The sequence below is a fragment of the Drosophila miranda genome, chromosome 3 (assembly GCF_003369915.1).
Source record: "Drosophila miranda strain MSH22 chromosome 3, D.miranda_PacBio2.1, whole genome shotgun sequence".
Lineage (NCBI taxonomy): Eukaryota > Metazoa > Arthropoda > Insecta > Diptera > Drosophilidae > Drosophila > Drosophila miranda.
This window is the reverse complement of record NC_046676.1, coordinates 21,355,799-21,383,575: the sequence shown is the minus strand read 5'-3', so window position 1 is coordinate 21,383,575 and position 27,777 is coordinate 21,355,799. Positions and strand designations below refer to the sequence as shown.

The window sequence follows — 27,777 nt, the reverse complement described above, 5'->3', positions numbered from 1 at the left end:
ATGATTAGCAGTGTTTGAAAAAATGACGACTTTATTAAATTTTTGAATTGCTTACCGGGTGTATACAACAATATACAAAATACAAGACACACACAATAATAAAAATCTTTAGAATTCCCATCGTGGAATTGCTTCCATCTTGTGATCTGATCCTCCAATCGGAAGATCCTGGCCTACAGGTATGTATATTATCATGCATGCAATCAGACTCTATCATCGTTTTTCAACCAAAAAGGCATCGCATTTCATCATTATAAAATTTCAATAAAATCTATCACAATATGAGAATTTTTCCTTTACGATTATGTTCCTTTTTTTCAGGTTTTAAAAATATTTTATGTGAAGCTTTTTTCATGTTTTCCGTTTATGGATTACTTATGCTTAGATTCGTTAGACACTAGGCGTACACATGCATATAAAAATATATATGTATATTATTTATACGAAAATTGGATTTTACACTTTATAAAATATAATTGCCATTGTACATGTTTTATGTAAAATCTTCAGTGGGACGGACAACAGCTTAAAACGTAGACATACTAAAAATATTAAAATGCTGATTTATTCTGGCAAACTTTTCTTTGCCAGACTCTTCTTTATATTTAAGGCCTATAATCGACACGATTGTATGTTACTTATAAGGCTTGCTGTTTCATCAGATTACATTTTATTGGTTTTTTTTTTAGTTTTTGTATTTTTGTGCGTATTTTTATCATCATGATGAACATAATAATGATGATGGGGCTGTGCACTCAGTTCATATCAAACAGCCTCATAGAAGTTTTGTTCGTAGCTTAGCCTAGTTCGTACTATAAAAAATACATTTAAATTTTCAATTCCTTATTGAGCTTATGTTAGATACAATTTTTACGCTTTTGTTAGCCACAAAGCATAGACCTTCCCGGTCTACATCGTTCGCATTTGCAATCGCACTCGCATGTTAGTTCTCCACAAAAACACAAAATTATACAGAAAAAAATAAACATTCAGTCTAACAAAATACTTGCAGAATATTCGTTTGAATTTCGAGAAATTATTCGAGCTGCGGGTTGGGATTCTCTGGGGGTCTCTCTCGGCCACATGCTGATTGGGTACTATGATATGTATGTGTGTAGATTTGTACAGCTCTAATATTTGCACTTACAGAATATACATATAGAATACACATAAGGGGCCCGACATGTCGGGGCTGCTACTCGTTTAGCCCAAGGCGCAAGCATTCCAGCTTGGACAGAAAAAGTCGGCGTGAAGGGAATGCGGATTGCTTGGGCCCGCGCTTGGGCAGCCCGCGAAATTTGTTGTCAATAAATTTAACTAAATTTTGCCAAATAACCTTAACTTAAACAATTAATACATACAATTAAATTATATTAGGGACGCTAACATATAAAAAATGGTGCAACAGCTTCTGCGCCGTACTCTTGAGACGCGTTTCAAACGCATCCCCGAAGCTGTTGTCTGTTCCGTTCGAGGGATATGGTGGGGCGGGGGGGGGTTACTACTCGTACAACTAACAGAGCAACATAAACAACGAAAATATGTTATAGAATATATAGAGAAATTCGACTAATTTTGCAGAGGGATCTGCTACTGCTGCTGCTTCCACATTAAATGTAAGTGCGTTTCACTTTCGTCAGCGTGGACGTCTTGCAGGGCAGCTCCTTTTCCAAATGTTCTGTGGAGTTTTTGCACTCATGACTGCGATCCTTTTCAAGATCCAAATTCGGCGTTTTCTGTGTGGTGACATAGGGATTGGAGCCCATCAGCAGATTGATGTCCTTGCCGGTATTCTGGTTTTTAAATTGTCTGAAAACAAATCAACGTGAAAATAGCTCTCAGCTAAAGAGAAATGTGCCACTTACATAGGCTTGCCAAAGTGATTGTGGTGGCTGTCGTCCATTTGACCATCCAGGCGGTTCTTCGCTTTCACACACACAATGCCCACGCATCCGCCCACAAAGAAGGTGATGAAAACGACAAACAAGAGAAGCATGGTGCCTGGACTGGACGCTTGCTTAATTTCGTCCACGCTGGCTATCGATTTCTGTGGATCTATTGGGCAGGATCAAATATTTGTTAGAGCAAGCATCATCAATAAAAAAAGAGGGCAACCTACCGTTCAGATTAATCATAACCTCCTCGGGGTCCATTGAGGTCAGGGTAATCTTATTCATCCCAAAGTCGTCGCCCCCAGTTGGCTGCTGTTCTAAGCTGGGCTGGCTGCCCGGCGAGGCGCCAACATTGGAATACAGCAGCTTCTGCTCCTCCGTTGGTGCTGGAGCCATGGTAACGAAGCTGACAGTTTCAGCGCCTGTGCCATCACGGGGCATATTAGGGCAGAGGGAGGCCGCCGCCTTCCTGGTGGTGTTCAGGCTCTGCAGGTACGTCTTTGTGCCAAACTTGTGCTGACTGGTGGCGAGATTCTTGCACTCGTGCGTCTGCAGATCCCAGGCACAAATGGGATCCTGGAGGCTCAGACAGCCGGCGCAGTCGACAATGAGCGTACAATGATGCAGAGGGACACTGACCAGGCTTCCGTCGCTCACCACAACCAGGGCGTTCTTCTTGGAGGAGATCACAAGCTCCCGTATGGGCGTTCCCAATGGCAGCACTTGCATTTCCGATATGACGACTGTCTTCAGGCGGTCCACAGTAGAGTTCGGGTGCGTGCTCAGAATGTTGATGAACTTGGTCACCTTGCCATCGTCCGTGCCACTGTAGATCACGTCGTAGGTAGCACCGTTGAGGGCCTTGATCTGAGGATCCACTGCAATGGCCGTCAGACGGTGGTGCAGATTGACTTTGGTCAGCAGGGGACGCCTGTGCACTGCCGGCACGGCCTTCTCCATCAGCGGATGATTCTTGACAAAGTTCACCGCGATGCTGGTCAGGGTGCGGGAGTCATCCACGCACTGGCCGGGACGCGGCTTGGGCACCGCCTCCCTCTCCACCGGCAGCCAATGGGACTGTGAATCCTTCTGCGACTTGAAATCTCCATCAAAGGCCGCCAGTATATCGTCCACGTTAAAGGAACACACTGCCGAACCGGGAATGGCGTTCACCGAGGTGGTGAAGACTGCATACACCAGGGAATCCGCTCCACGCTCCACAATCGGACTAATGGCCTCTGCAGATGAGAAATAACACGAATGAGTATGGAATTTTGCCACTAAAAGCGATTTTTGGACTTACGGATTTCATCAAAGTAGAAGGGAAAGTCCCCGGGCACCGAGCAGTTGAGGCGGGCCTTCAGGAACGAGGTCCAGCTCTTGCCATGGTTGTAGGGTCCTCCCCGATCGTTCTTGCAGACGCGTGCCACCCGCGAGTAGACGGCCTTGCCAAAGTTCATAAACTCCATCGAGAGTTCGCGGAAGAAGAACAGCACGAAGCCCTTCCGCTCGATGGTGCCCACAAAGTCCGGCTGATTGAGTTGCTTGAGATCGTATTGCTCGGTGCGAAGGTTCTCGCGGTAGATCAGGGGATCTCCGCCGGAGAAGTCCGCCACCGTGGCACTGTACAGCTGGCCATCGGCAAAGGCATAGGTGCTATTGTGAGCTGGACTGTAGGGGCACAAGCCTTGGGCCTCGACATCTCTGGTGATCTCATAGTGCATGCCAATGCTGTGGCCGGAGGCGGGAGCATCCTCGGCCGCAGTCTCAACCTGTGCGTAGTGACGACAGCGCGGCTTATACGAATTGGTGCCACAGAGCAGCACCTGGCCATCGGTCCGCTTTGCAAAGACACGCAAGTAATTATGGCAGTCCCATTCGTGCTTGCCCTTCAGGGCGCACAGCTCCCTGTCCGCATCCGTGCTGTGCCATTCCAAACGGCTGATCTCCCTCAGTCCATGCAGGCTGACATTATAGATGACGTCCCTGCACAAGCGAAACAACAATTGAATTAGTGCAAAAATGTCTGGAATTAATTCGCTTATGGCGTGGCAGTGTGCGTATGCGTGTGCCTGCCTGGACTGCTAATTGGAAGCCGCAGCTACGAGGAGAGACCAAAATGAGGCGCACTCTCATACCGACAGTCATACATTTCAAGGTTCTTTTTGAGCAAATAATTAGAACTTGTATACAATTATATAATTCTGTTCGCTAATAATTGTTTGGCTAATTATTGCTGCCTCTGCCGCTGACGAGGCATCTGTTTGTTGCTTTATGGCCCCACAGGGTCTGCCAGAGTGGCGGAAAATGCTCGAGATATTGCTCTGGTGAAAGATAGTTTCAATTTATCGGTCTATTTAGCATTTGCTACTCAGATCCGCGGAAAACGTTGCATATGCAAATTATTTATAGACTATTGTATTGTATTGTATTATTATAATTATATATTTCTTGCCATAAATATCTGGCAGGCGCGCTATGTATGGCCCGGCAGCGTGATAAAATGCGGTTCGTCTGGTTCGGCGTACATGATGAATACTTTTATGTGTGATTTCATGAGTAAAACCAAATCAAGTTGCATGGCCGTAACGCGGCTGGGGTCTGGGGTCTGGCGTCTGGTCCAGGCCATATATCTAGGGGTTCCAGGAAAATGAGGCTGATAAATGCTACATTTGCACTTGACGCTAAACGAAAACCACACACCTAAACAGCAGAAAAACAGCAAACAAAAAAGGGATGGGCAGGGGCGTTGGTTTTTCCCCTATCTTTATCAAATGGCGCATTAATTATTCCGCGAATCGAACTTTGATTTTATTTCGTTTTATAAATATTTAAGGCTGCCTCGTGCCAGGTAGGAGAGGGGGAGGGAGGAGCTCTAAATTCTTTATTGCCTGCCAGCGCACGAAAGTCTGGTAGATAGGTTAAGGGAATAGTAATGTACTTACTTGGCACCAACCAAAACGCTTTCATCATTGTGGTCCAAGATCTTGAAATAGTCCGTCGAGTTGCCAATAAAATGGGCCAAGACTTTATCTTGTTCTGCAAGAGATAGAAAGAAAGAAACACGACCAAATTGGTTGTTAAATGCCATTTCAGCAGAGATGAAAGGTTAACGATAAAGGCCTTAATTATACATGCTCGTATGTATGGTTAAATTAAATGTGTTTATTGGAAACTCGTCTTCCTCCCAGACACCACATAATTTCTTTAGAATCGTTTTTTGTTGCATCGCGTTTCGGCATGTTGGGCTTTTGCTTCGGAGAAAACGCTCATTTGTTGCAAGCATTGCGAAAAATTGAGCACGATAAGCAGCTTGGAAAATCACAAAACAGAGCAGAGCCATAGCGCGAGGCAAGGCAGCTGCTTGTCATTGATAAACAGCCAGCACCAGCAACAAGAGCAGAAGTGCAAAACAAATACAACGAAAAGCCGCCAACAAATGACACAAATAAACAAATAATTATTAGATTGGGGATTAGGGCATGGGGCATACACATACTTGTTTGCAAATCGGGTCGCACATCGGGCATCCAGGCGGCGACAGTCGTCAGGCCGAGGCAGCAGATGATGAGCAGCCCACTCCCAGTCGCAGTCCCAGTGCCAGGGCGTCTGCTGCCACGGCTGTGTCCAGTAATTAGCATTGTTGTTGACGATGACGACGACGAACGCTGAAGGTCTCTTGAAGCTGAAGCTGATGCTAAAGCTAAAGCCAAAGCCAAAGGCTGATGTCTATCCGCCCTCTTTTGAGCTCAATTGGATGTCTGCTCTGATCGCACTTGAGCAAGCAACTACTCGTACTACAGAGAACCTAGGGGTTTGGCTCGATCGCTGGTGGTTTTTGTTGCTATTCTGATGATTCAGCAGCGTCTTGTGCCGGCCACTCGCTCGAAGCTTGGTCTGGGGTGGTGCTGCTGCTGCCGCTGCTGCTGCTGCTGCTGGAGTGGTGCCAATGGGGCTGGCACGGAAAAACTGGCCGCCTGGCTGGGGCCTGGCCTCGCTGACTGGTTTTAATCACTGACGTTTCTCATTCTGATGTCTGCCATTGTCGCTGATAGTTGCTGCTGTGATTGCTGTTGTTGTAGTTGTTGCAGCTGCTGGCATGGCTTGTAATTTGCAACAAGTACTCTCTCGTGCGGTGTGATGTGCTGCGCTGTGCTGTGGTGGTGTTGTCCGCTGCTGTCCGATGACAACGACAACACAATAATTTACACCAAACAACAACGTGGTTGCTGGTTTTATTTTAATGCAATTAGCTGGCGACGCAAAAGGAAAACGCAATGGAAAATCTGCAATAGCGATGGAGATGGAAGGAAAGTGTGTTAGAAATAATTGGAATACTTGGCCGCAAGACTTCATCAACCGGAACGGGACGGAAGGCAGTTACAGAGATTGGCCGCAGATATCTCCGCAGATGGTAAACTCAGTTGTGTGTTTGTTGGAAATATTCAATCAAATTACACCAAATGTTAGCATTAAATTAAATATTAATTTTAAGGGTTCTGTAGACAGCCTATCTTCGAGTAAAATTCAATTAGATTTTACCTCTGGAAATTAAATATTTATTTTTTTAACTCTTGAAGTGAACTTGAACTTCATCCGAAACTAATATATTAAAGCCTTATTCTGTTTTAAAAGCATAAACTCAAGATACTTTGATCAAATTTACGCTTTACGCATAAATTGGTTAAATCCAAATTTGATTTCACTGTTATTTTAATTAATCTCATTTCATTACCGAATCAGATAATTATACGATTATATGTGTGAGCTTATATAACGATTATATACGCAAAAACTTGTTTCGTATTTTATTGTCGGCTTCTTGTGAATTCTGCACACTTTCTTTTCGCTGTTTTTCCCTTATTTTTGTTACGAACCACGAACCGCGCGTGGGATGGCCTGGGCAAACACTGAACACGAAAATGCAAACAGCAAACAAAGAAAGCCGCCGCCTGCCACACATAGCCGCTCTGAGAGCCACTGCCGCGTAGCAGTTTGAGCAGCACTGCTCTGCTTGTAGGTACAAAACTACGTACGAATCGAAACGTATCGTGTCTGCTCTCTCCTGCTCCTGGCTGTCTGGCTGTGCTGTGCCGTCTTTCCCTATGACTCACAGCAAGGAAAACCACTGGGTTTTGTGGGGAATCACGTTCGGTATTTTCCGCCAATTTCCCTTCTAATCAGCGCTCGCCGGCGTTACAATGATGGCATCTACAGGACGTGCCACGTACATTCCCCCCTGGCTCTTCCTTCCTCTGTGACGAAAACCGAACATCCACGGGATAGTATAGGATACGATAGGATAGGTGTGTTTTTCTCATTCACACACACGTAATTTCCATTTCCATTTGCACATGTGTGTCCTCAGGTTATCTTTTCACCATTTAGATGAACACGAACGAATGTTATAGTTTCTCACGCACCCATCGGCGGTCCGGGTCGGTTACAGTTGGACAACTTTTACCTGACAGATCTTCGATAAATTGCTTTATTGGCCAATTGAAGGTCGCCACCACCACCACCACCACCACCAGCAGCAGCACCGGCAGCAACAACTACTTGTTGTTTCGTGTTTTGGTAAATGGACGGACGGGTCTTCCTCTTGGTATCGTCTTTCCCAAGCGAAGGCTTTTCACGGCTCAGCCACTCAAGTCAGTCACAGGTCAAGTGACCCGCCGCGACTCTTGGCCCATCTCTGGGCCAACGTCGCTTAATGTCTTCGAATTATGGGGGTTGGCTGTTGCCTTTGCCTCGCATCGTTGGCCTTTAGAACACGTACAAAACACACCATAAAAGTGCATGATAAACATTATAAATTACATTTGAATACCCTCTTGAGCTGGTCAATTTATCATTCAGCTCTGTGGCTTAGTGAGAGGTGAGAGAGAAATCCACGATCTGTTGGTGGTCAAAAGCGAATGGGACTGCCCGGCCCCGGGAGTGTACTCTCTCCAGCTAAAAGACATTTCACAGAAATAAAACGTATAATGCTGAAAATTCAGCGAGCACTCGATTCGATCAGTCGTATGGCTTCCACACCAGTTTTGTCCGTTTTCTGGCAGAGCCAGTTGCTTGGATCGCTTTGGATGTCACCTATACGATCTGGTAGCTTCACTTGGTTTCATATTTGGAAGAACTTTACGGCTCTACATATGATTATCTTCAAGGAGGATTTATCACCAAAACCTGCTATACAACTATGATGGTACTATGGCAGTTCCGTGTTGTATACGGCTAATCATTAAGAGGCCTACTTGACAGAGTCTGAAATGGTCTTTATAAGGGTATATTTTATGAACATGAGCTTAATTACAAGGGTATCCCAGCTGCGGTTTAGTCAAAAATGGTCATATTTTCGTAGTTTATCATTTTATTTTTTGTTTTTTAGTTGGGGGGTTCTCATATTTCAAAAGCCGCATTCGGTTCAATGCCAGGAAGTCCGTTCCGCTTCTGGCGGCCCATAAAAATACAAATACAAATACAATTATGGCCCAACTGGTCGTCTGGCAGTCTGGCATTAATTACTGGAACTCGAATTCGAGATCGGGTTTCGTATATGAGTATGTACATACAAATATACGAGTAGTATTTGTGTGCCTAAGCCAGGTCTCTCTCGACTGATAAGCAGCAGTTTTGAATAGACGATGGTTAGGGAAGAGATAACAGCTTCTTCCATCAAGATAATGGTGAAAAGTGTGTCACGTTTGACATTTGTTTGTGATGATTCTCTGTATTCCTCTGTCTGGGCAGCAACTATCTCTTCCCGGGGTGTCGTCTGAGTCTGCGTGTGTGGGAAAGTACGTGTGGAAAGTACGAGAGCAGCAAACTATATACAGTAAAAAACAAACTCTGAAACTGTCTTTTTACAGAATACTCGTACTCGTACGTGATCAATGGGAAATTGATTTTAGCGTGTAATTATTAGATATGGCGTATAGCGTACAGCCATCGCCCACAGCAGACAAACGACGAACGACAAACGTGAGCTCCACACTGGCACTCGAGAAACAAGCAACCAGTTTCGGTCTAGTAGCAAGTCGCAGGTCCGTGGGCGTTTTCATTAAGACGAAACAAGTGGCAACAGGTGGACTCGAGTGGACTCAAGTGGATGTTGCCTTATGGAGTCAAGCTGGCTAGCTGTCTGGCTTTAGCTTTTGGACTCTTGTCTCTGATGTAATGCATAATGCATACACTGGTTAACAATCAATTGTGGAATTATGTACATACTTTACTTGAATATAATATTTGTACTGCTGTTGTTTTCTTATCGCGGCTATTGTTGGTTCGTTGCACTGACTTTTCCTCGATTTCCACTTATCGAAATACGAGTACATAAAGAACTAGCGAGGGGAGTCGAGTCGAGGCGCATTATCACCGGACTTCCGATGTTTTCCAAAACTTTGAGATGAATCATGAGTCGGAGAACCAGTTTGCTGGAAAAATGCGATCCAATGCGATGGCAGCTAGATGTAGATGATTCAGCTAAAAGTTTACACATTATAGCATTTGGAGTACAAAAACACGGGCGTTAAACGAGCGGAACGAATATGGCGCGACAAGTTTTTCATTCACAAAACATCGTTCGAACAAACGAACAATCAATATCGATGGAACATGGAACGTGGGAGCGGAGCCCAAGTTTCCAGTGGTGTCACAATTCTTCTTTGCATTCGCTTCTCTCTCCTCTCCTAATCAAACAGCAAACAATTTGGACAGCTTGCACTGTGGGGTTAAGTGGGACGCGTTCCACTTCCACTTTGGGTTTTGACACTTGACTTGCAACGCATTTGGGAGAGAGAGATAGAAATATGGGGAGAGAGATGGAGACTGGGTGCTGCTGCTTTACCGTTGGCTTGGCTTAGCCACCTTTTTACAGTTTTACAGTTGTCAATGTGTCGCTGCGGCGCACTATAAATTGATTATGCTGTTAATTTATTAGATTTTTTTGGACATCAAACTCGTTTTACAGTTCTTAGCTTAGACACACAAACACAGGCACAAACACACACTTTGCCATAATTGCTGGCCACCGCCTCGAAGCGAAGCACAGAACAGCGCCTCGGAAAACAAGTCCAATTCACCTGTAGCTATAAGAGCGTAGCATAGAGCCGTCGCGTCACTTCTTGGCCAAGCGAGTGGAGCGAGTCGAGCAAGCCACCGACTTTACCACTTTACCACTTTGGTTGCTGTTGCTGCTGTTTACAGCGTTTACTCACACACGAAACGGCATACACACGCACACACACACACATGCACATGCACACCACTACGATTTATTTTCTTGTATTACTTGTTTTTTATGCTTGCTTCAGCTTCAGCTTCATGTTGGGTTTTGTTTATATGTGTATGCGTTGTTGTTGCATGCGCATAAATTATAGAGAGGAGGAAAAAACACACGTCTGTACACAATAAAAACCTGTTTGTTGCTTTTATATGCCTTTGCGTCTCTCTGGGTGTGTACGAACAGGACGGGACGCTGTGCGGGGGTTGGGATTAGGTTTGATTTGTATGTCGCCTGCTTTAAACACTTTTCCTAGCCATCCTCCCACTAAATTTGTACCTTCTTTTCACTACACGCATTTGAAAGGCATTTGTAAAGCCTTTTAACTCACCAAAATTCACAAAAACATTTAAATAAATGATCAAATTAAGCGAAAACACGGAACACGAAAAAATGTATACACTTCACACTCTGACGGCCATTTTTAAAATGGTGTGACCGTGGATTTAACGACCTAGTGTACGGCAGTGTTGCCAGATTTTGAGAGTCACGATAAGCTAGATAGAAGAAAACAATAAGCTAGAATAAACTAAATAATAAAAAAAAAGTTTAAAAATAAGCTAACCATAAAAAAACACATCAAAATAATGGATAATTGAATTTTATTTTTGTCCGATTTCTCTTTAAAAATTAACATATCTTACAATAAAATCAAAAAACAGAAATTTGATTGTACTAAATTATTTTAAGCCAAAATAGCTTTTTTATTAACCTTTAAATAAGATAGATTTCAAGCTAGATGTTTTTTAATTAGTTTTCAAGCTATTTTGTTTAAAAAAAAGCCAAATCTAGCTTAAAATAAGCTAAAATGGCAGCACTGGTGTACGGTCAGACACTCAGAAATATACCGAAATATACCGTATCATTTTCAAACTGTAGCGATGAAAGTCCATGTCTAACAGACTATTGCTAATAGCTAGAGCTGCGCGCCAAAGTGGAATTGTTGGAAAGTGAATAAGTGACATGTATATGAATGAAATCCAGCGGAATAAATAATACAGGGAGATTAAAATCAATATGTAAAAATATTTCATTCTGTGAACAAGATATGACTAATTACTTTTCAAAACAGCTTAGATATATAAACAAAATAGGATATACAAATGGCTATACTCCGGTTGACTAGCAACAATTCTGCAAATACCAGCAAATCTTTACGTGAGAACATTGCGACTGTAACAAGCACTAAAAACTAGCCAATCTTGTAGAAAATTTATTCATCAATGGCCTAAAATTGTGTGGGCAGAAATAAGGGTTTTAGTTAGCCAGAATTATTCAACGGAAATAAAAATTGAATAATATGAGCGACTATCCCTTTCGTTTTTTGAATGAGACCGTATATTTTGGTATTTATTTGAATCGGGTAGAATCTGTAATAGCCGGTTCACAACAACGAGTCCCATTCCATGCACACATACCCTGGGGGAAATGGATGTTATAGAATTGAGAAAATGTTTGTCATCCCAGGCTCCGTAGGTATCAGACTCGAGATAAATATATACAAGATACTAAAAATACACATGAATAAGTCAAAAACATATCAATTTGAGAAAAGGTCTTTATAAATCACGCTTCCTCTTCATATAAAATTGACGAAATAGGGTGCACAAAGGCATATACACACATCATGTCTTCAAATACCAGCAACATTGCGACTCTTTTTTTGTTGAACTTTTTCGTTTAAACCTTTTTTTAGAATAAATACAATAAAAGCAAGGACTAAAAACTAACCAATTGTGTAGAAAATTGATGCATTAATAAGATAAAATTATGTAGGCAGCGCTGAGGGTTATATTTAATTAGTTATATTCCACGGAAGATAAAAAACGAGGAATATGTAAAAAGAACTTCAATTCGTCAGTATATTCACGGTATATTTTTTAAATGCGACCGTATATTTTGGTATATTTCTGACGGTCGGACGGTATATTTTAACGATAAATCCGCGGTCACACTGACTGGAATGCACCTGCAAGGCGCAAAATAAGATAAAAGTGAACATGGATAAAAGATATTAAAATTAAACCAAACACCGAGGACGACAAAGTGCAATTCGAAATGGGCTCTAAGTGAGTAAATGAATAAAGTTTGCAAGCCAAATGAAAAACTTGACCTGCGTGGGTGTATCTGTGTGTGGGCGGCATTTTTGTGTATGTGGTGGCATTTTAGTGTTTGTTTTGAGCTACCGCCTACACACACCCACGCCCCGGCATGCGCATACACAAATGCCTTAGGAAGGCCCCAACAAGCCGAGAAAACTAATCGATATTGATAAGATAGGTAAAATGTGTATTGTTGAATGTCAAGGACTCAGACGGCATATTTTCCCATTGAAATGAATGCACTTTTTATTTGTTTATAATTTGAGGGATAATCTATCTCTGGTCGAAGCCCTGGAAACGTAAAAGATTCTCGAAATTCCCCCTTTTGGCTGTCACACGTACAAACATATAGTATATGGAATATGCTGGGAATTCCCTTCGATAAACGGTGGAATCTACCTTGACTCAAGCTTTTTGGCGGAGTACTCGTACTTAGATGATGTTGCAAATTGGTTTGAATAAAGTGAATTGTCATATCGAAGGCTAGCAAATGGTCGTAACTGGTTTTATTCGATTTACTCGATTGATTGTAATCTTATTTAACAAATTGTAACCCCTAATAGCATGGGAATCCATCCATTCACGACTCTACCTTTTTGTAGGTGGATAAGTGTGCGGTGTGATTTTTTTCTATCTGCATTCAAAATCAAAACTTGTTTCCCTCTTAATTATACCGGCTGTGATTTTGGGCTTAAAGATGGGTTGAGGGTCGACGGCTAGACAGTTTATAGTCAACCATAGATAGGCCATCATGTCTCGTAGATTATGCGATGTGAGTAAGGCCAAATAAGTCGCCAAGATCCGCTTTGCGCTGACTCACATATTTTCCGTAGCTCTTTGTGATGCTCCTATTGCACCTGGCGGCATCGGCGCCCCCAACACTAGTGCCGCAAATTCGCATTCCCGGCTTCCAGCTCGAGCCCCTCGATAACACATACTACCTCAGGTACCACTAATTGGTCGATAATTGATGTTGATTGATCCATCCCATCCTTTTTTCCTGGCTTCCATAGCATCCAGCACCCGGATGGCACTATCCGCCAGGAGTCCGTGAAGGAGATTGCTCCGGGGCAGCTGCAAGTCCAGGGTGTGATTAATCAGCCATTCCAAGAGCAGGGCACTTCGCTGGTGGTCACCTACCAGGCAGGTGCCAATGGTTACGTGGCCAAATATACTTACGGCAAGGGCCCGCCCACACCGCCGACCCAGCTGCCACAATTCCTCAGTCCCAATGCCTTGAAATCAACAGCTGGCTAGCGGCTACTTAAAAATAAAACCCTCCAGAAACCAATTTGTCTATAGGTTTCTTAAAAGAATTAACAAGTGTTCTCTTTTCAAAACAAAACATTTATAATAGGCATCCAATTCTGATCTCTGGCCGTTTTATAGTATTAGTGTCTGGGCTTTGTTCAGGTTTAGTTAGCACGTTCAAGCCAGTTTTTGTTAAAATATATGATGTCCTAAGCGTGGGCTTAACAGTTTCAAGCCACCAGCCACGGGCGAAGCATCATCACCGACATGTCTGCTACGCTGTTTAGTTCGGTGAGCCATTCACACAGTCGCTTCCCTCTCAAAGATCTTGCTAATCACTCACTTAGCTGCTAGTAATTCTAGTTTTTCTGAATGGGGCAATCGCGGCGCCTCGGCCTGCTCCCCTGCTCGTGCCGCGCATCGACTCCGAAGATTTCCAACTCGAGCCGGAGGATAACAAGTACACTTTGAGGTAGATAATGAAAACTAAACACCAGAGAATACACTCAAGAGACTTATATTCTCACAGGATATATTATCCGGATGGGACGACTCGTGAGGAGACCGTTGAGGAGATTGCTCCGGGAGTGTTTCAGGTCAAGGGCTCTTTGAGTCAGACGTTTCCAGATCAGGGCCTCGGCTTGGAGGTCCTTTATGAGGCTGGACCCAATGGCTATGTGGCCAAGTACAAATACGGGACGACCACGACTCCTCCCTTGGGGCTTCCTCCCAGTGTTCTGAAATCAACTGCCGGATAAAAACCGATCTCAAGAATAGTTTGAAATAAAAGTGCTAAGCAAAAGCCAACTGAAAATAACTTTGGATTATTCTGCGTTACTCTTGCATTTTTTACTTTGCATTGACAGTTGCTCTAAAACTGTAGTCATAGTAGAAGCTTCTAAAACTGCTTGCTAATGGTTCTCAAACTGCTGTAACAGCTGGTGAACGGTCTTTCATTCTGTTAGGCTCTCTGAAAGCTCTTCTCTCGCTCTATTTCCCCTACCTACTACTTCTGCTCCCCCCTCAAACTGTAAACGATACATTTGGCATTGAAATTGTCGCGTGATCGATTCATATGCATGTACATACCTTTTACACACCACCCCCAACGCAACCGCAGCGATAGTAAACTTACAAACAAACTGACGCTTTCACCTCAGTTCTCAGTGCGGTTGGTGCCATTCCACCTTTAGGTATACTTCCAGCAGCAGCTACGCTCATCTACAGACGTGAGCAGAATGGTGAGCATTATTCAGCTCTCCCCTATCACATATCACAATTGCGAGTCGGGTATCAGGGAGCAGGCAGCGCACCGACGGACCCGACCAGGCCAGACAGTTGGCATTCTGCCGCGGTATTGGCTTGTTGACTTATCAATCGGCAGCAGGCAGCAGCAGCAGCAGCGACGACGCGGGCGTAGATAAGCTGCCACGATGCAGCGTTAGTCTCGTCTCGGAATTGCCGAAATAGATTTCTGTCAACGCAGCAACAATGTTTAAAGATTGGCGAAGGCACAGGCTGAGCCACGGCCACAGGCGCTGGCGGCACTACCAGCAGCCACAGAAGCGCTTAACCGATAGGTGCCACAGTGACTCATAAACTGTGAATTTCATCTGACGATTCGTTTCGTTCTGTTTTGCTATCTCTTCCACAGGGAAACAATGATTTTGTTTGTCTACGACACCGAGTGCCTAAAGGATGAGGCGGATGATCCGATTAAGGCGGTGCTCTACTTCCATCCCAGCTGGGTATCCGACTACCAGAAGGTGGCCCTCTGCGGACAGCTGATGGGAACAACGTACTTCCTCAGGGACTGCTTCTTCAAGCCCCGTGTTTTGGCCCTGCAGAATGGAAAGTTTGTGCTCAAGGAATTTGGACGCTTCACCCTGGTGAGTGGAGAAAAACAAAAAACAAAAGATAGCAAGATCCTAATTTCGTTTTTATCCCTTCCAGGCCGTCGGAACGGATCGGAATATTAGTGATGAGAACCTGGAACATCGCGCGGAACTGCTGAGCTCTTTGCTCAAGTTCTTTCATCGTGACTTGCAGACGCTGTATGACCAGTACGCGCAGCCTCCAGCCCTGAACACCAGGAATCTGTGCGACAAACTGTACCAGATCTTTGAGACATATTTGCCCATGATGCACCGCAACGGAGACACATTCCAGAACGTTCCTCGACTTCGCATGCCCAAGGTGAGTGCGGAACTTGCACGTTGTATCTATTTATTCATTCCCTGGCTATTTCCAGACCGCCAGTCACATCTTCCTGGAGGCCATACAGGTGCTGCAAAGTTGCCAGGAGACAAAGGGCATTCTGGGCGGAGTCATTCTCTATCACAACAAGTAAGACGCCCTGTCGGACACCGACTCTTGTCTGGTTGCTAATGCCATCTGTGTTTTCTCGCCTCTGTAGGGTGGTGGCCTCGCAGCTGAGCGACGTGGTGACCAAGAAACTGGTCCTGACCGATCCTCGTCACATCCGCAACGCGGCAGAGCAGCTGACAACGCAACAGTTTCACGTTCCCTATGGCGTTCAGATGATGGTGGTCTACTTGGATCAGAAGCAGTATCGACAAATGGTTGCGGATGCACAGCGGGCCCAGAACCTGCTGATGATTACGTCGCACACACAGAGCGGAATGCCCTTTCAGAGTGCCAAGCGGAAGCTGAAGAGGGACAAGTCCCTGATCTTCACACACATTCCCGAGGACGAGGCGGCCCCGGTGGAGCCTTTGGCGACAATGCCAACAGCCCGACCCAAGTCGATGAGGCCCACGTTCCTGCCCCTGCGGCACAAGAACATGCACAGTAGGGAGCTGCCCGAGACCAGCACTGGGGCGATCAACTTTGACGAGACCGACTCGTATCCCGAGTATATTGGACGCACTAGTGTTTGCAACACACCCATGACGGAGAACAAGGTCCTGCCGGTGGCCACTGTGATGTCTATCTGTGCCAATCCCGAGGAGGAGCCAGTCGTCAATGATGGCTCCAACTTTAGTGGGAAGGCGGAGTCGCGCCGTCAATCCCTGAAGGCGGATGTCGAGAAGTTCTTCTCGAACTTTATTATCAATCCGAGCAAGCAGTTTACCCGCCGCAAGTCCTCCGCTGATCTGCAAGACGCCCTGCGAGCCATCTCCAAAAAGATACGTAGCTTTACACCAAACTTTAGACCGGATGTCAACCGGAATGGGAGCGGCAACGGCAGTGGCAGCAGCAGTGATGAGCTGTCTTCGCCCTCGCCCGACTACTCGGAGTACGATGAGAATAGCAGTGCCCGGACCATCAACGACCCCACATACCCGGTCTTTATCGCCAACGGCAAGCAGATCTCGCGCAACCTTTTCCAGCAGTTTCTCGATCAGTATTACAAGCTGTGGGGCGTCGCCAGTGCGCAAGCCCAACACGATGCCGAGCTGGCCGCTCTTGTGGCCGAGTTCCAAGAATTCAACAAGGAAGTCAAAAAGCTGGACGAGCACATGCGTCAGCAGGCACTGGCTGAAGGTTCGGACGATCCGAATCTCAATCTTGAATCCCGACAACTGGTCAAGTCGCCGATGGAAAAGAGCGCCATGAGTCTCCCTCTCAAGCCAGCGGGTGATTTGTGCTTCGGAGAGCCATCTACAGCTGCTCCCCTTCAGCGAGGCGCCGGACGGAGTGGAGCTGGTGCCGTGCCCTTAACTCCCCTCATGGCCAAACTCTCGGTGTTGGCCCTCAGCGAGACACCTTCCATCGAGATCCTGACGCCTCTGACCAGCAGCATGGCCTTTCCGAACCGCAGTTCTATGAAGTGTGAGGACGCAATGGACGCCTTTGCTGCACTGTCCATTGTTCCGGTGAATCCAGCTCCTAGCCTGGCGAATGGCATGCAGCGTACGGAACTGTATTCCTGTGGACAGAAGAACATGACGTTGCTGCTGCTCATGGAGGAGGGGACCTCGCAGAAGCAGAACGTTGTCCAGAAGATGGTGAGTGGAGCTGCATACGCCTCCTACAAATTCTGATTGGCGCGAGTCCTAACGCATCTCCTCTTTCCTTTTGTTTAGTTTGACATTTGCGTGGCGAAATTTCCCCACATGGAATCTCAATTGAGTCAAACACTGAGTGTCAATCTGGAGGGCGATATGCCTGATTACAGCAACTACAGCTTCATGTGCGTGGATGCCAAGTGGGATGTGCTGGAGCGCAGTGGACCGTGGAATTCGTTGGAGCTGAAAGTTGTCGAGAGCATGCATACCGCTGATGCCGATGGGAAGCACGGTGGGCTGACGGACTTGATTTTACGGTGAGTGTATCACGAATGCTGTCCAAAGATCTCATTTCCTTATTTGCATTCCTTGAATTTTGTAGATCCCAGGATTCCGTTTACTATGGCCACAAGTGCGGACGGACAGAGTTCTACTACAAGGAGCCGACCCACCAAATAAACGGCATACCACCGCCCTCGGATCCAGTAAGCAACATACAGAACCGCGCCAAGGCGCAACTGGAGCGTGACCACTCCTACATGCTATTCTAGGACGTGGCTTGACATGAATGCTCACAAAATAACCAACCGTACAATATGAATACATATTGAATACTCGCATGCTTAACCAAAAACAAAAATTGTTAATTAGGGCTGATGCCCACACAATATGCCAACTTTATGCCATCCGCTGTTACTTACTTTGCCATCCCTAAGTGTCCCTGACCGTCCTTTGGAAGCCTCTTGAATTGTGCTTGGAGAACCGAGAATTATCTACCATCCTGTCCATATCATAAAGTGAACAATTTTAAGAAAAGTTTTACTTTTTATATGAATTTTACAAGACAAAAGAAAATTTCTTTGAACGAATTTTAAAACGGGTCCTCTTGATCTCCTTTTGACCACATTTTTCTATGCACAATTCAAGCGGCTTGTGCCTGGCGGCGGACCAAAAATAATTTAAAAAAAAACAGACTCCTCTTGTGCGAGGAGTGCAGCTTCCAGCCAGCGAATTCATTTGCATTTGTTTCATCTTTTGACTTTATTGAGATGTAAGTTACAAGAAATATTTTAAGCTTTGCTTACAATGTCCAGCACTGTTGTTTAATTTATAAGCCCCTCGCAAACGATATGATTATTTCCATTATTTAAATAGTTTTTAGTTGTGCATTTGGTTTGACAGGGAGGAAAGTGTGTCGATTGCACTGGTTCTGAAGCCAAAGAATGTAGAATGTAGATTGTATTTCGAATGTATATAAAGGGGGTATAGATTCATTTAGATTCAGTTATTTGTAGCTTAAACCCTAACCAGATTCGGTTCTGTCCAATTAGTAGCGTTCTAATAACTAATCTTAGCCGTTTCTCTTACGTGTATTATTATCCAACAGAACTTTAAGCGCTTTGTGCCAATTAAAATGCAGATCGAATGTGAATGTGAATATGAATGTGAATATTAAAAGTGAATGTAAAACCATGGAATGTACATCTTAAGGATTGCTAAGAAATGTGCAATACTATAGAAGCAGGACAACTATTTTGTGAGTTTTGCGTTGATTTTAGCTTAAATATACATACATAAAATATATACCAAAAAGAAGATTATTTATATATGTATACACAATATACAATACATACATATATACTATATACTCCCATATTGATATCCGAATCTACTTGTAGATTTTCAAAATAAACCCGCTCAAACCGTTGTTTGAGAAAATACTTTGAGGTCTTTGAGGTGCCATTTTCTAAGTATCTGTAACTATAACTATGACTCCAGCACCTACTTCTATCTCTACACATGTCTATGTCTATTTAAGGCTATCACGGCATCTTCATGACTATCCAAGGAACACGGTTGTAATACTTGTAGTGATAATAGTCGTAGGCAAGCTTTCCCAGAATGAGGATGATGAGGCTGGCCAGCACGCCGTTCAGCCAGTCGATGGGATGGATCTGCGTACCACTCTCCGCACTCACGTTGCACATGTCCTGGCGGGTGAGGGTCAGCACCTTGGCCAGCCGCAGCTCGTCGTCCTGCATGTAGGTGCACGTCACATTCCAGGCATCCCTCACAATGTCCCGGTACTGGTTCAGTAGCTCGCGCAGCCGCATCCCAAACTTGCAGGTGCAGTGCCACGGATTCTTGCTGAGCAGCAGCAGATTGGCGTTCTCATTGTCGTTCAGCGCATTTTCCAGTGCGTAGACATGCAGCTTCCTCAGGTTGTTGCCACGCAGGTTGAAGAGGCGGAAGTTCTGCAGCCAAAACGTGTTCTCCAGGTCGTCCACATTGGAGATGCGGTTGTTCTCCAGATGCACATCCACCACATGGCGGTAATGGGGATTATCCCGTAGCGGATTAATGTCGCTGATCTGGAATAGGGGCAGAAAGGGGAGGAGATTAGACTGTGGTCATTTAGATGTAACCATTTATCCTTTACCAGATTATCGTTGATGGTCAGCGTGGTTGTGTTCTCCGGCAGATAGGCGGGCAGGCTGTGGAATTGCATATGGGAGCAATTGACCGTGTAGAGCGGAATATGGGTCCTGGGCAGGATGTGGTGCATCAGGCAGGTGCAGTTCCTCAGGTCCGGATGCGATTGGCACTCCTTCTTCAGCTCCTATGTGTCATTAATGGAATCAGTAGAGATTAGCTTAGATCTTAAGAAGAATTGTCCAGAGGCGCTAATGCTCACCAATTTGTAGTGCATCACCAGCAGCATCTGGCGCTCCTTGTACTTGCGGTCGGTGCAGAGGAGCTCATCTCGGTCCACCACGAGACGCCCCTTCTCCGGCTGCAGTAGCATCCACTTGAAATTTCGCGTGCAGTTCCAGGGATTCCCGGCCAGGTAGAGCTGCTCAAAGGAGCGGGGGAGCAGCAGGGGGCCGTCCAGCTGGATAAGCTGGTTCCAGCGCAGATCCAGGACCTTCAGAGTGTGCACTCGCTTGAAGGTGCGTGTCGAAATGTAGGAGAGATTCGTCCACGAGATGTTGATGCTCTGCAGATAGGACATTTCGGGAAATTCGAAGGCGAACTCCGTGAACCCACTGTACTCGATGGTCAGGACTCGCAGCCTGGGCAGCTTTTGCAACTCGCCCAGGAACCTGGAGGTGTCCTGGGGCCAGCCGCACAGCAGCATTTGCTGGGCCGGCACCGACTTTCCCAGCTTCCTTTAGTCAAAAAAGAGTCGATCGGAGAGTCATTTCATGAACATCGAGATGCTAACCATCTTATACTTACGCCAATGCCCCCAGGTTGTTCATGCCGCCATAGCATTTGAGGAGTCCGCTCCGGGTCAGTCTGGAGCAGTTGCCCCCCGCTGCCTCTGGCACTGAAGTCCAGTTGAAGCAGCTCTGACTGTAGCCGGTGGGCATCCGCATGGTCGTGCTCGGTGTGGCCTCAATCGCTGTCGTCGTTGCCGTCTCATTGCTGTCAGCAGCGGTGACGTGGACGAGTCTGAAAAACCGTTAATTGGTAGGTAAATAAATAATTTGGTACATCCACTCCCACTCCCACTCCACATCTCTGCCCGATAGCTACATATATATTTGGTCTATTTTTGGCTCCGTCAGCCCTCTGGTATACTGATAGCTCCGTCGCACTGCGGATCCGGCGCGCCTTCGTTTAGGGCTTGATAAGCAGACGCCAGGTAGGTCTTGATTGCCTCGGGAAAGCACAGCCTCAGATAGAGGTTATGTAATTAGACCGAAAACTAGTCGTAATAGGGTATATCGTACTGGTGAAAATATATCTAAATACCAGACAGAAGATGACTATATAAATATCCGCAATTGCTATAATTCTTCATCGTATAGTATTGTATGTTTCCCAACAGAGAAGGTATAATCTTTAGGCGGAAACATTCCTTCTTCTCAAATAAAAGTAGAATTACTTTAGGTTTCGGGTATCCCGAGCTAGAATTTCTGATCGTGTTTGAGGTACTTCAAACTGCTCTAAACCGACTGACTTTGGTAAATATGTAGGCAAATATATCTATATCTAGAGTTGACGTTAGACCGTGGCACTATTCTCAAGTACGAGTATTTCTGCGTAGTATGGAATTATTTGCTCTGTCTATATGGCGGTTATATTAGCGACCAGAGAGCCAAAGTATATCACATGATGCTCATTTAGCACTTACAGAGGTGGTAGATCTCTGTGTGACAACATTTCGGAGAGCTGTCAATGTTTACCAGGAATTATTTGGGAGAGATATAATCTTGAATCTGGTTGAAGTCGTTGCTCTTTGAAATGCTGAACAATTGAAAGCTTTATTATAAAGTTGGTTACAATACGATTGGGAAAAAACACAAAAACACTTCCATTTACAGATTCCAAAATCTTATAAACAAATAAATATACCATAATTATACAGATACGGAAAATTCATATATCAAACGACTTTTATATCCCGTCGATTTTTTTTCATATTGTATATGTGTCTAACCCACAATTAGCAACTAATGGTAGCTCTCGTTCGTCTTCGAGGTGTTAAAATTAACAATATGAACAACTGAAATGTGGAATATAAGAATAGCATCAAAAATATTTACTTTATAGTCGACAAAAAAATTTAAGTTTGGTAGCAGCTTTGTTTGCATTCCAGTGGTAAAAATTTGTGAAAAATAAATATTTGAATATGGTGGGTATTTAACCATATAATACATACATACACATACATATATAATGCTACATGTGTGTCATGCTTAGGCACAATTGACACTCCTTCGTTAATTAACATTGGCAAATTCGAAAAATACACAAAATGCCAAAGTCCAGACCTGAATTTAATATTTTTCCATTTTGTATGTTTATTTATCCGTTGAAGTTTCACCAACTTCATAATGGCACCCCATGGCGTATGATTAATAAAGATTCGTCTGAGACGCAGCAATGTCAAATTTTAATTGAAAAGTTTCACTTGAAGCGTTCTTTCCATTGAGTTCTGGCGTCACAACAAGTGCCATGCCGTTTCATTTAGACAATCAAATCGGTTCGGTTCGGTTCGGAAAGAGGTGGAGGTGGAAGAATAAAAGATCAAATTTATTGCCCATGGGATAAGTTGTTTATGGCAATGGGGGGCTCTAGAAAACTGTGAGATTGTATTCTACTATAGGGAAGTCCCGGGCCACATATTATAATCGATATGAGGTCCAACAAAAAGTAATTTTTTATTTGGTTTCTTCTTCATACACACATCCATTCAATGCCTCTTACGAGCTTACGTATGTACAATTGAAACAAGTCTATCAATTCAACAATGAAAATAGATCTGAATAAATCTACTTATGAATCCGCCACGACAGCGGCTGTCCATTGCCTTTGATTCGCTTTGAGCGAGACAGAATAGCCAAGGGAAGCAAATTAGATCGGCAAAAGAGGCATTGAATACGAGAATGATAATGCCTACCGAAATCTGTTCGTATTCCTATTCCAAATCTAAGAGTATTTTCGTGTTGTGTGAGTTTGATAAATAAAATAAAAATAAACTTCTTGTGATAAGATTTTCAAAATAGAATATAAAAAAATATCACATTTCCCTTCCGTAAGGTAAGACTTCGTTGTGTGGGGTGATAGATAAGTAAACGAGGAATACTCGTAACGCTTGCCGTGGCTGGGAATTCTGAAGAAGTTGCTACCTTTGAAATTTATGGCCCCTAATTATGTCTCCGGAATAACAAATCTGGTCATATAAAAGTGTCAACAGAGATGACAAGAAGAACTACAAAAAAAAGCTCTATGAAAGGAGATCTGGAGTACATAGTATAATGGGCAACGTATATATTCAATTTTAGTAGACTTTGTACCAATCAGACTTTATATTAACCATAAAACGCAATCAGGATCCAATAAAGAGCGCTTTGATTTGGTTTCGACGATAAGTCACTTTGCATGGAATGGGCCGTATAAGCGGTTAAACATGGACAATAACCCACATATGGAGTGGCCCAGAATAGGATTTAGTGTGCTTATTAATAAACAAGCTAGACACAGACGAGTTAAGGCCCCAGCGTGCTGTAAACAGTTGATAAGAGCCGCACATTTGCTTACATGACACTAAATTGCGCATACGCCGGGTATAACGCATGCTTTACCTCATCGAGACCATCAAGAGCAGCGAAAGGATGCTCACAGCCCACTTTTCGTTCATACACCCACGGATAGTTCGTCGTGCCATGATCTCTTTTCAACACAGGAACTCTATTTTAAGATTGTTTATTCAAATTTAGATATTTTCACTCGGAATATTCCATTGTCACAATCGTTGGTAGGCGAAATTTTGGTGAAATTTAAAGTACATCATTAAGTATTGTTTTAATTTCGCTTCGCAGGCATAGCGTTCCGGTGTTTAATCGGCACTCAATCCGCGGGTGTCTCTAGTAGCTATGTAGGTTCTATGCTGTGTGCTGCTCTTCGCGCGCTTGAAGTTCAAATGAGGCGCGTTTGCGAATCGCTGGTGATTTTGTTGGTTCTTCCTCTTCCGCCACATTACTCTTTGACGCCAGAGATCTCCAGCCCCAAAACAGCTGTCCAGCAAAGAGAGGAGACAGAGAGAGAGAGAGCAAGTGAGAGAGCCTCTGCCTGGGGGCTCGTTCCGAATAGAGCAGCTGTTTCGGATGGGGGTGACGTTGATTTACGATCAGTGTCAGGGTCGGTGTTCCGTTCTGTTCGGATCGGATCGCATTCGATTATATGCAATGTTGTTTCTGCAACATGTTGACTGAATCATCGTGACGAATCCACTACCTGGTTCACCACTCGCCGCCGGCTTTGGCATACAAATAGCCAATAATTTGTACATTCATTTGCCGACAAACAGATTTGGCTCATCGAATGTCTAATGTGGAAGATAAAAGTAATTAATAATCACATGCTTAATACGCATGCAGTCGTATGTATGTTGTTTTGTGAAACATCATTTTTATTAATGCTTCATACATTTGTACATCAAAATATGGACCGCACTTTGATCAGAGCTAAACTAGGGAATATATAGTTAACAAAAACCGTTCATTAGACACGAATATAATGCTCAATATGTGTATAGATATATCTGTAGGTGCGGCTAACATTTGCTTAGCAAAATGCTGAACTCTCTAGCTGATTAACAATCTATTAGGGTCTATTTGGGCTTGGACTTTCGGGTTTTGTGCTTGTCTTCGCTTGCTATAATGCTCTTTGGACCAGTGAAATGCAATGATAGTATATATGAATATATATTCACATATGTTTGTAGGTACATATGTTTAACAGTTGCCTCTTATGCAGGTACATTCTTCCTGCCACTTGTCTATATTAAATTTTGGTATAACATTCACAAGAGCTGAAATCTCTTGACTTTTACTTAATCAACATCCTGAGTGGGCGTATTACGTCCATTGCTGCCACTACCACTCTGGGTGGGGGCATCGCCAGCTGCCTGCACCTTCTCATTGGTCTCGGCTTGTTTTTTGCGCTCGTAGTCACGCACATCCTCCAGGGTCATGCCGTGCCATTCGTCCAGCCAGGCAAAGGCCTGTCGATGTCCAAGCAGGAGTATGTCGCGAATGCCGCGCTGTATAAAATCCTCAACTTTTGTCTGCAAACCCCAGACCTCGAAGCTGGCATGGACCACCTTGTAGGAGCACATGATGGGCTTGTCCGTTTCCCGCCATCCCTCAATCAGCGGTCCGCGACCTGCAGATGGAAAAAGCGTAATTTTTTGGGGTTCTGTCATATGGACCGGGGGTTACTATACCTGTTTTTTCTGATTTGAAAAATTTGGGATCCTCCTCGCGCTTGTAGTGCTTGGCGTTGAATTCATCGAAAGCTATGTCAGGGTGATCCACAGAGCGCACTTTCAGCTCCTCCTCAGTAAGATCCAGACACTATCAAGTAATTTTGTTATTGCTAAAGAGTTCTGCTTCAGCATTTGGATAAATTCTCACGTTTTCTGTGGTGCCATTGTTGTCCTCATACTTCGTCTTGATGAGGACATGCAACTTGGGTATGAAGGAGCACTGTAAATAGGGGGATAATTGGTCAGCGGAGGACAACCAAAAATAAGCTATGTCCAATTACCGTATATTCTACATGGCGTACGTGGCATTACCAATTACAGTTCCATTATAGCACATGAAATTTTAATGAGAGAAACAAAAAACAAATCAATAATTTACTCTAAATATATTGCAAGCGTGTCTAATGTCTATAATTAGCGATAAAACGATTTATAAATAAACCGCAGCAAAGCTGAAATATAAATCGAATGCCAATTATATAGCGCCGGGTGCTTATAGCGACATAAATATGGGTGTCCATGCTTAAAATACAAATGTTTATAGATAAAGGAATCTGATTCGGCAATGTTTTGATAGGAATCAGAATGCTGTCCTTAACTGATTTTATAAACTTTACACGATGTCAAAGAACCAAAAACCAAACAAGTTCACGGGAGCTAAGAGCTAAGAGAACATGGGGACTCATGTGTAATCTGATTTTATCAGAGCGGAAGAATGCGATGGGAATTGTGACATTTGCTAACAATTTGCCAAACGCTGATTGGAACCGAGTCGCCGATGAAAATGAAGCCACCATGAAAATGATATCAGCTGCTCGAATGCCTAGAAAGATGACGTATTGGTGGCATGACAAGTGTGCGTACGAGTTTATGGGGGGCTTTATCGGTAGACACAACCCCCCCACATACACGGCCCTGATATCTCCGAATTGCTTTGGCCCAACGCATGATGCTCTAAGAACGGACAAGGCTGTCACCATATGGCTACAGCAGAAATAGTAATCGAATGCAATGCTAATGATAAACACTAGGTACGTGTGCTGGGGCCTCCTCGGAGGAGAGGGGTAGATACCCGAGTTGTCGCCTTGAAAACAGACACCCCAATGGATGCGCACGCCCAGTCCCACTCACCTGTTAGTGTGTAGGGATAGTAATTCCAGGACTTCTCTATCACATAGAAAACGCGCGGGCAGATTGCTTGCACCCAGTAAGGCAGTCGACTGTTTTGGGGGAGAATTTCTCATTAGCTGCCAAAAAACTATGCAAATCGTGCGATTCTCACCTGGACAAGTGGATGTGTTTCTCTGTGTACTGGCCCTTGCCATGGACGGCATCTTCACAGGGTCTGTTCTCCACCACCTCAACACCCTCTCCTTCCTCGGATTGCTCCAGACTATGGCGTGCTATCATATAGAGCTGACCAATCTTGTACTATGAAATTATGAAATAAAATCATGAATTTGATTTCTCTCACTGGCGGGAAATTATGGATATGCTCACCTCCTCCACGGTTAGCGGCATGCACACGCGATATTCCTTCGTCAACACCATGTCAAAGCGTTTAAAACCGCGGCTTCACAGAAAGTTCCAGTTACGCAAAAGTAGCGCCACAAAAACACGACCAGCCAGTCAAACCAACAACAAATGAAATTAGCGATGTTGAATATATACAGAAATATAATCGATATATCGATATATATTTATGTTGCTAATATATTTTTTGGACTGCAAAATATTTATATTTCTGTGGAATCCCACGGCTACACAATTATTCTCTTGTTTCAACTCGTTAGAATCAATATGTAGTTGATACTTGCAGTGTTGAAGAAAAACCGGTATTTTTGTGCGATAAGCGCCTGTTGAATGTGGCAAACATTCATAGCAGACACAGTTGGGTTGGTATTTTATAAGTTTAGTAGTATCGGAATCAAAGCAATCAGTTTTACGGTCAGTGGACAGTTATTGTACATTTATTTAACGCTTGTGCTTATTTTTACTATTTTATATATGCTGTTTTATAACCTGTATTAGATTGGATTATGTTGAGGCGGCACATAGTACCATGTAATACAATATTGGGGAAATTGTTGTTGATCCAATACAAAAAAAGTACTTAAATCAGCCAGTCTTGTACAAAATTGATTCACATATCGAATAAAATTATGTGGGCATGGCTAAATATTCTATATAGCTAATAATATTCGACGGAATATCAAAATCGAGGAATAGTGGTGGAACTTGGATAATTCGTCAGTATATTTACGGTATATTTTTAAGATGAGACGGTATATTTTGGTATTTTTCTGAGGGACAGACCGTATATGTACATATATAAGAATTAGTGATGTAAATTTGAATGAAAACATCGATGTTGTCAAAATCACACATCGATGTTTTATTCAATGCATCGATGTATGGCGGATGTTTCAAAACTTTCCCATTTGATTATATTATTATTATTGCGTTATTATTATACAAAAAAATCTTAAAACATAAAAAT

The 27,777-nt window shown here is 43.9% G+C and overlaps 5 protein-coding genes across 8 annotated transcripts; 2 read left to right on the top strand and 3 right to left on the bottom strand.

Annotated features, from left to right (window-relative positions):
- Window positions 1-11: 11 nt before the first annotated feature.
- LOC108159762 (semaphorin-1A) lies at window positions 12-10,605 on the bottom strand. 2 transcript variants are annotated; one of them, XM_017293321.2, is made up of 7 exons: window positions 10,505-10,605; window positions 5,392-6,178; window positions 4,838-4,931; window positions 3,196-3,878; window positions 2,120-3,130; window positions 1,866-2,055; window positions 12-1,809 (listed from the first exon to the last, which is right to left on the bottom strand). In XM_017293321.2, the coding sequence occupies exons 2-7, from the start codon at window positions 5,531-5,533 to the stop codon at window positions 1,611-1,613; spliced, it is 2,319 nt and encodes a 772-aa protein (XP_017148810.1). In that variant the 5' UTR covers window positions 5,534-6,178; window positions 10,505-10,605; the 3' UTR covers window positions 12-1,610. The 2 variants fall into 2 exon arrangements, with proteins under 2 accessions (XP_017148810.1, XP_033246847.1); XM_033390956.1 differs by lacking the exon at window positions 10,505-10,605 and adding an exon at window positions 6,628-6,788 and having other exon boundaries at window positions 1,611-1,809.
- Window positions 10,606-12,154: 1,549 nt separating this feature from the next.
- On the top strand, window positions 12,155-19,081 carry LOC117185782. 2 transcript variants are annotated; one of them, XM_033390996.1, is made up of 7 exons: window positions 12,155-12,242; window positions 15,181-15,415; window positions 15,480-15,722; window positions 15,778-15,872; window positions 15,943-17,497; window positions 17,576-17,814; window positions 17,880-19,081. In XM_033390996.1, the coding sequence occupies exons 1-7, from the start codon at window positions 12,232-12,234 to the stop codon at window positions 18,046-18,048; spliced, it is 2,547 nt and encodes an 848-aa protein (XP_033246887.1). In that variant the 5' UTR covers window positions 12,155-12,231; the 3' UTR covers window positions 18,049-19,081. The 2 variants fall into 2 exon arrangements, with proteins under 2 accessions (XP_033246887.1, XP_033246886.1); XM_033390995.1 differs by lacking the exon at window positions 12,155-12,242 and adding an exon at window positions 14,880-15,106 and having other exon boundaries at window positions 17,880-18,935.
- Window positions 12,907-13,589, top strand: LOC108159824. Its single transcript, XM_033390998.1, has 3 exons — window positions 12,907-13,047; window positions 13,109-13,221; window positions 13,289-13,589. Exons 1-3 carry the CDS (start codon window positions 13,027-13,029, stop codon window positions 13,530-13,532), a joined length of 378 nt encoding a protein of 125 aa, XP_033246889.1. The 5' UTR covers window positions 12,907-13,026; the 3' UTR covers window positions 13,533-13,589.
- A 48-nt stretch (window positions 19,082-19,129) lies between the features above and the next one.
- Window positions 19,130-23,998, bottom strand: LOC108159821 (protein singed wings 2). Of its 2 annotated transcripts, none has more exons than XM_017293392.2 (5): window positions 23,593-23,998; window positions 20,738-20,953; window positions 20,193-20,667; window positions 19,938-20,117; window positions 19,130-19,869 (listed from the first exon to the last, which is right to left on the bottom strand). In XM_017293392.2, exons 1-5 carry the CDS (start codon window positions 23,673-23,675, stop codon window positions 19,321-19,323), a joined length of 1,503 nt encoding a protein of 500 aa, XP_017148881.1. In that variant the 5' UTR covers window positions 23,676-23,998; the 3' UTR covers window positions 19,130-19,320. The 2 variants fall into 2 exon arrangements, with proteins under 2 accessions (XP_017148881.1, XP_017148882.1); XM_017293393.2 differs by having other exon boundaries at window positions 23,549-23,997.
- A 670-nt stretch (window positions 23,999-24,668) lies between these two features.
- LOC117187967 (cytoplasmic phosphatidylinositol transfer protein 1) lies at window positions 24,669-26,932 on the bottom strand. Its single transcript, XM_033390997.1, has 7 exons — window positions 26,778-26,932; window positions 26,560-26,708; window positions 26,409-26,497; window positions 25,559-25,566; window positions 25,426-25,497; window positions 25,236-25,365; window positions 24,669-25,174 (listed from the first exon to the last, which is right to left on the bottom strand). The coding sequence occupies exons 1-7, from the start codon at window positions 26,826-26,828 to the stop codon at window positions 24,843-24,845; spliced, it is 831 nt and encodes a 276-aa protein (XP_033246888.1). The 5' UTR covers window positions 26,829-26,932; the 3' UTR covers window positions 24,669-24,842.
- Window positions 26,933-27,777: the final 845 nt, after the last annotated feature.

Excerpts from the sequence above, each read along its gene's own strand:
- LOC108159762 (XM_017293321.2), bottom strand. The coding sequence starts at position 5,533 with ATGCTAATTACTGGACACAGCCGTGGCAGCAGACGCCCTGGCACTGGG. Across the intron at positions 2,056-2,119 it reads GGTTATGATTAATCTGAACG|ATCCACAGAAATCGATAGCC; the intron begins GTAGGTTGCCCT and ends CCTGCCCAATAG. Across the intron at positions 1,810-1,865 it reads AATCACTTTGGCAAGCCTAT|ACAATTTAAAAACCAGAATA; the intron begins GTAAGTGGCACA and ends ATTTGTTTTCAG.
- LOC108159824 (XM_033390998.1), top strand. The coding sequence starts at position 13,027 with ATGTCTCGTAGATTATGCGAT. Across the intron at positions 13,048-13,108 it reads TGTCTCGTAGATTATGCGAT|CTCTTTGTGATGCTCCTATT; the intron begins GTGAGTAAGGCC and ends TATTTTCCGTAG. Across the intron at positions 13,222-13,288 it reads GATAACACATACTACCTCAG|CATCCAGCACCCGGATGGCA; the intron begins GTACCACTAATT and ends TGGCTTCCATAG.
- LOC117185782 (XM_033390995.1), top strand. The coding sequence starts at position 15,018 with ATGTTTAAAGATTGGCGAAGGCACAGGCTGAGCCACGGCCACAGGCGC. Across the intron at positions 15,107-15,180 it reads CAGAAGCGCTTAACCGATAG|GGAAACAATGATTTTGTTTG; the intron begins GTGCCACAGTGA and ends TCTCTTCCACAG. Across the intron at positions 17,815-17,879 it reads CTGACGGACTTGATTTTACG|ATCCCAGGATTCCGTTTACT; the intron begins GTGAGTGTATCA and ends TGAATTTTGTAG.
- LOC108159821 (XM_017293392.2), bottom strand. The coding sequence starts at position 23,675 with ATGGCACGACGAACTATCCGTGGGTGTATGAACGAAAAGTGGGCTGTG. Across the intron at positions 20,668-20,737 it reads AACAACCTGGGGGCATTGGC|GAAGCTGGGAAAGTCGGTGC; the intron begins GTAAGTATAAGA and ends TTTTGACTAAAG. Across the intron at positions 20,118-20,192 it reads TGGTGATGCACTACAAATTG|GAGCTGAAGAAGGAGTGCCA; the intron begins GTGAGCATTAGC and ends AATGACACATAG.
- LOC117187967 (XM_033390997.1), bottom strand. The coding sequence starts at position 26,828 with ATGGTGTTGACGAAGGAATATCGCGTGTGCATGCCGCTAACCGTGGAG. Across the intron at positions 26,709-26,777 it reads TGCCGCTAACCGTGGAGGAG|TACAAGATTGGTCAGCTCTA; the intron begins GTGAGCATATCC and ends ATAATTTCATAG. Across the intron at positions 25,175-25,235 it reads TTTCAAATCAGAAAAAACAG|GTCGCGGACCGCTGATTGAG; the intron begins GTATAGTAACCC and ends TTCCATCTGCAG.